Source organism: Sinocyclocheilus rhinocerous, unplaced genomic scaffold (assembly GCF_001515625.1).
Source record: "Sinocyclocheilus rhinocerous isolate Xijiao unplaced genomic scaffold, SAMN03320098_v1.1 scaffold498, whole genome shotgun sequence".
Taxonomy (NCBI): domain Eukaryota; kingdom Metazoa; phylum Chordata; class Actinopteri; order Cypriniformes; family Cyprinidae; genus Sinocyclocheilus; species Sinocyclocheilus rhinocerous.
The window spans coordinates 49,423-55,516 of NW_015633594.1; the positions used below are offsets into that span (position 1 = coordinate 49,423).

The window sequence follows — 6,094 nt, forward strand, 5'->3', positions numbered from 1 at the left end:
GAGCTGATCCGTGCTGGTCGCTGAGGAAATACTTCAACTTCGCGCTGTCGATCGCCGGATCAGCTTTCACCGTGGACGAAGCGGAGTCCAGCCCGGGGTCGTCACATGTGGTTGCAGCAGGCATCACAATATGGTAAGGGCCGTAACATTTCCGTCACACGCTTGAGGTATTCGGCCAATCACAACGCACTGGATAGCTGGCCAATCACAGCACACCTCGCTTTTTCAGACCGATGAGCTTTGTAAAAATCGACGCGTTTCAGAAAGGTGGAGCATAGAGGAGAAACAGTATGTGGAAAATAATGTGTTTTTTGATCCTTAAACCGCATAAACACATTTCATTACACCAAATAATGTTCTTTTTAGCAGCATCATATGACCCCTTTAAAAATGAATTGGTGCGTCTAAACTTTCTGCTGGTAGTGCACGTATATCATATAGTGCAAATGAGATGCAAACAAAAATTGCTGACACATTGTACACAATATTAACAATTATTAATTCTGTCAAGTGGGCATGGTTATCAGGCTTTGACGTTAATATAAAAATGGCCTTATATCACCTGATTAATCAAGATTACACTACCAGACACAATACAGGACACAATCACTACTGTTCAGAAGTTTGGGGTTGGTACAGTTTTATAATCTTTTGGGAATAATGTGAAATATTACAATTAACAAAAAAATAAAGTTTTCTGTTCTATTATATGTAAAATGTAATTTATTCCTGTGATGCAAAGCTGAATTTTCAGCGGCCATTACTCCAGTCTTCAGTGTCTCGTGATCCTTCAGAAATCAGTCTAATTGAGTGCTCAAGAAACATTTATTATCACATTAGTGGTTGAGTCAAGTACATTATCTTGTGCTGCCACAGAATCCCTCACTCTTCTGGGAGATGAAGAAGAGGATGCCTATCTTGAGGATAGCTACCTTGAGGAAGAGGAAATGATGTCAGGAGAGGATGTGATAACAGATAGCATGTCACTTCGGAATATTGGCACAGCTGGAAGACACACCGGCGGTCATCCAGCTCTGAAGAGAAGGAGGGTTTTCAGAATCGCCAGAGGGAGAGAAAGACAGAGAGGTGAGCATGACAGAAACATGACAAGCAAGTGATCTTCTCTTTCTGCTCTCTTTGTTCATCTTTCTCTCCTTTTTGCTGTTGTTCTAGTGAAAGATGCAGCAGGTGTGTTGTTCCGCTATAAAAAGATCCTGGTAACACACCAGAGGTTAAAGAACATGTCCAAGGCCTTCCAGATCCACGGTGTAGATCGTAATACGGTGGCCTCTACCACACCCATTGCCGAGCTTCTGCTGGTGGCTCCAGAGAAGGTGGCTGAGGTGGGCGAGTTTGACCCGTCTAAAGAAAAGCTTCTGGACTATGCCCGGCGCTGTTACATCGCCCTCGACCCCCAGACTCTCAGCAAAGTGCAAGCATTGAAGAAGAACAATCTCCTCCTGCCCATCTCATACAGGTACATACAGCAATCATTGTAACACTTCCTTTTTACTCTGTCACTCTTCCAGGAGATAGTCTATTGACATAATTAATAAACTAAGTAGTTAAAATTAACTTTGTGAACTTCTTGTTTATATGTACTTATATATTGGACATAGTTTAATCAATATATTATTAATAAATATGCCCTCTAATAATAAATATTAAATAAGGATGCACAGATATTAAAATTCTTGCAGATAGTGATAAGCTGACAACTGTTGTTTTTCTTGAAAATTGGTTGTTTTTAAATGTAAACTTAAAATGTACAGTATGAAAAATTAATATTCATTTTTAAATTAGCTAAAGATGACATTTATCAGTGTTGTTAAAATACTGTTTGTGATTGTGAAATTGTGATTTTAAAGATTAAGCATGTGTTAGATGACAGCAAAGATAATTTAAATAAAATTGTTAAAATGAGCATACACAATTAAATATTCAAAATCATTTAAATATACTTTCTGAACTGAAACTGATGAAAAGATTTTAAAAAATCTGTAATATTGGTTGATTACCTATATGGTAAAAATTTAGTGAGCATCCCTCGATGTGTATGTATGTATGCATGTATGCATGTGTATATATGTATGTATATGTATGTATGTATGTATGTATGTGTATATATATATATATATATATATATATATATATATATATACACACACATAGTATTAGCTTACTATTTTTCCTACTGTTAATATAAAAAATCTCTGATTTTTATATAGCTTTATGAAGGAGCTTTATTTTTTATCAGTGGGTTATAAACGATTTGTGTAAATCATTCATAAAACCATTCTTACATAATCTGTTGCATTTTATTCAATGTGGCAATTTAGATCAAAACTAATTTATGAATGATTCAGAACTACACATTCTTGCATAAAGCACAAAATCTTGTATTGACAAACACTTCCAAAAAAAAAAAAACCCTGACCGTTGGATTTTTTTTTTATGCTTCTCCAGGTTGAAAGGAACGGATAATCGATAATTGGAAGAATTAGTGGGGTGATTCTTATCCTGCTGTACAGCGAAACCCCTTCACTGTATTTTAATGTACCATAGAACACACATCTCCCGTTTTAACCTCCACATTGTGCTGTTCAGATCCTCTGTACTCTGAACCAACTCTACTATTACCTCTGTTCACTCACTCATAGAGCTGGACGCTCAAAGCTGCGGGTGGACTGCACACTTATGCTTTCAGGTTTGCCATTTTTTACACCATTCTTTCATAACAGACTTCTTAGTATCATCTTAATTGTTGCTCTGGTTAAAGCTCAATTTACACTTTTAAAACCAGTCCAAAATGTGCAGCAACAACATCAGCCCTTTGTGATGTGTAGCTCTATAGCAGTGTGTGTTGCTCAGAAGAGCTTTGTTGGGTCATTAGATCCTTTCAGTTGTCCTAAGTGTGTGTCCTGGTTCTCCGTATCTCATAGCATTTACTTGACAGACTGAAAAACATTTGAAATTTAGGTTCTTCTAAAAAAGTGGCGCACGCATAGACCCATGCACTCCTCCCGTTTTAACACTACGCTACTCTTTGCAAGAGGCACTTGTATGTTCTCATTAGAACCTCATTGGATATGATTTGTGGAGTGTTCGTGCATGTGTCTCCCTTAATCATGGCCTGTCTCCTATTAGATGACACTGACTGTTCAGCATGTGAAAAGTTTATATAGTGTAAATCAGTGATAATACATGTTAAAACAGTTGGTAATTGTACTAGTCTAGTCTAGTACCGCATAGTTCAGATGGTGTTATGTGAGGGAGTGAGTGCAGACATGTTCCTGTTCTACCTGTTGCTGAAGTTCTCATGAGTGTGTGTGTCTTTGAGATTGTGTGTTTGCTGAATTCACCGTGTACGTCTGAATGCACGTTGGGTGTTTGTTAGGATGTAATTTTGTCAATGTCACTTTATTTATAAAGCACTATTTAAAACAACAGCTGTTGACCAGTGTGCTGTACATAAACATTAAGCAATAGTTTCCAAAAAATAAAATAAAGAATAAAAGTAAATGCATGCAAATTATAACATGCCACTATGTCATTTGTTAAAAGCCATTTCAAACAAATAAAACTTCAGTTTTGATTTAAAATTACCTACAGTTCTGGCAGTCCTAATACCAGCCGGCAGGCTATTCCACAGTTTTGGCGCAGCTACTGCAAATGCCCGGTCACCTCTGAGTTTAAATTTTGTTCTTGGATGCAGTGTGCTTGAGATTAGACTATTCATGGCTCCTCCGAGCACATATTGGAACTTCCAAGTGGCTAATAAAAAACAGCAAGTTTCTCTTTACATCACAATCTTCTTCTTCCTTACTATCAGATAATGTTTGTGGGAACACTACAAAAAGTTTCAGTTTGTTAACATTAGTTAAGACATTAGATGTCATAAACTAAAAACAACAACAACAACAACATTACTATTGTTCATTGTTGATTTATTCCCATTTATAATGCATTATTTATAAAACTTGAAAAACTAAAAATGTATTAGTCTATGTAGAAATTCACACAAAATTCTTAAAATTATTTTCCATTGTTAGTTCATGATACCTAATACATTAACTAATGTTAACAAATTGAGTCTAATTGTGATGTGTTACCGTATTTGCATTATCTTGTACCTTTTAATGTAATTTTCCTGTATGCTACTATTGATTACGGGTCAGGGCTCAAGTAGATTTCAGTTTCACCTCAGGAACCAATCATTTGTGGATATTTCAAGTACAGTTTAGTTGATCACAAAACCATTTTCCACTGTCATATTTTTTTTATTTCCATATAGCCAAGAAGCTGTTTATAGTCTGGTCTTTTTTTTTTGTCATACTGAAAGAAACATTTATGAAATGTTCATTGATTCTTCGTATTGTAAATCACACTAAAGCATTTGATTTCCTACTGAATCCTGTGCCACTTTACTCTTTCATTCTGATTCTTCTTTTTTAAGGTCTTGCTACCTAATGGCCTTCCCATAATTCCTATAATAAAAGTGCACTTGATAAGACTAAAAACCACATCTGCTAAACCATGAAATGTACTTTCAGGAAACAAATTATCTGTTTATTTTTAAGGCACATTACAGTTATATGCTAAGCAGAGATGGAATTATTCCATGAAAACAATACTTTTAGCTTTTATGTTAAAAACCTATATTATGTACATTGTAGACAACCTTGTACACAATTGTACACTTTTTGGTCTTAAAAAGTAGCCATCCATAATTCATGATCCTAAATAAAATTTGCACTTTTAAAGTCCACCGTTTTTCACAATTAGTAATAATTTTGTCCTTTTGCATCATGTGTCCTGGTGCACAACAAAATCTTCTCTTCAAACGGAATTCCCAAGAGGCTGCAGTCTGACAGCATTTATATTCCACACTGAAGGGGATCTGATGTTTATATATAACAGAGAACAAGTAGTTTTGGTGCAGGTGTCTTGTATCCAGCTGTTGTGGTTCCTCAGTGAGACGGCTTGCTCATAATGAGGACAAAAAACTGTAGTCCAAACTTCTGCCCAAGAGTGACTCCCCACTTCCAATTCATAAGAGAGTCTTATATAAAAACTATGGAAGCTGCATAGAAGCTCAATTGGAGCAGGTTCTGCTTATGGCTGTATTTGCGCAATTTGCAAGGTCCATAGATGTCCATGGGATATCTAAGGAGTTCCGTTGCCTTAATTCAGCATCTTACCAGACCCTTTAGCAGGGTGTGGAGTAGTACCCTGACATGGGTGAGGCCATAACACCCACATCACCCTTATCAGCTTAAGTGTATACAAAATAAATAGAAACTTCCCACGAAGTTAAGACAAACCCTTGAAGTTCTTTTTGCATAAGACTTTAAAGTAATACTAAAAAATAGTGGTAGAAAAAGTCCACCTGAGAACCTTGAAGGATTCACATATCGCTTCACATTGCAGCTGTAGCAATTTTCATGGTGTCCAGCAGGTTGCGCTTTCTTGCTTTGCCGCTGACTATTGTCTCCAGGTGAGACTCGGGGGCCCAACCACGTTGTCTGTCTGACAGACGAGTTCCTTCCACCCAGCCTGAATAAAAAGTAGAGAATCTTGAATGGGTTTTTGCACTTAAGCTGTCAAAACATCCATTAGCAATTCTTGAATTCAGCTTGTGACATAACAACATTAGTATCTACTTGTTTTGTTGACTAGGAACATGTTGAACTGTTCCTCAGAACAGACATATGCTCAGTGGAGTTCATTTATCAGTACTATGAGGAAACCTCATTAGAAAAACAACCGTATACAGTATGTGGGAAAATATGCCTGTTTACATAAACATTGGCAACTAGGAGTGAAATGCCCTAGTCATGAAAGCATGGTTATCAATCTTAAAAAACCTCTATGTGTGCATTGTTAATAATACTGATTCAAATAAGGAATACAGAGTCTATCCAGGTGCAGCTGGAACAACCATCCCGAATATTGTTCTTAACCTTGAAAGAGTCACATGAATTTCACATCTGATGACAGAAGAACCCTCTAGGGCATGGGTGCCCAACCCTGCTCCTGGCGATCGACTGTCCTGCAAAGTTCAGCTCCAACCCTAATCAAACACACCTGAAGC

General features: G+C 36.9%; 2 protein-coding genes across 4 annotated transcripts in view; one reads left to right on the forward strand and one right to left on the reverse strand.

Annotated features, from left to right (window-relative positions):
- The window catches only part of LOC107744702 (coiled-coil domain-containing protein 106-like), a 4,551-nt gene extending 1,151 nt beyond the window's left edge, over nucleotides 1–3,400 (forward strand). The window contains exons 3-5 of the mRNA XM_016558522.1: nucleotides 877–1,086; nucleotides 1,174–1,477; nucleotides 2,467–3,400. Of these exons, the coding sequence (XP_016414008.1) occupies nucleotides 877–1,086; nucleotides 1,174–1,477; nucleotides 2,467–2,491 (539 nt within the window). The 3' untranslated portion in view covers nucleotides 2,492–3,400. The remainder of the gene's footprint in view (nucleotides 1–876; nucleotides 1,087–1,173; nucleotides 1,478–2,466) is intronic.
- Nucleotides 3,401–4,052: 652 nt separating this feature from the next.
- The window catches only part of LOC107744673 (trichohyalin-like), a 17,785-nt gene continuing 15,743 nt past the window's right edge, over nucleotides 4,053–6,094 (reverse strand). For 2 of the 3 annotated variants that reach the window (XM_016558467.1, XM_016558468.1), the window contains exon 15: nucleotides 4,053–5,556. In XM_016558467.1, coding sequence (XP_016413953.1) covers nucleotides 5,420–5,556 — 137 coding nt within the window. In that variant the 3' untranslated portion in view covers nucleotides 4,053–5,419. The remainder of the gene's footprint in view (nucleotides 5,557–6,094) is intronic. The other variant, XM_016558469.1, reaches the window with a different exon arrangement.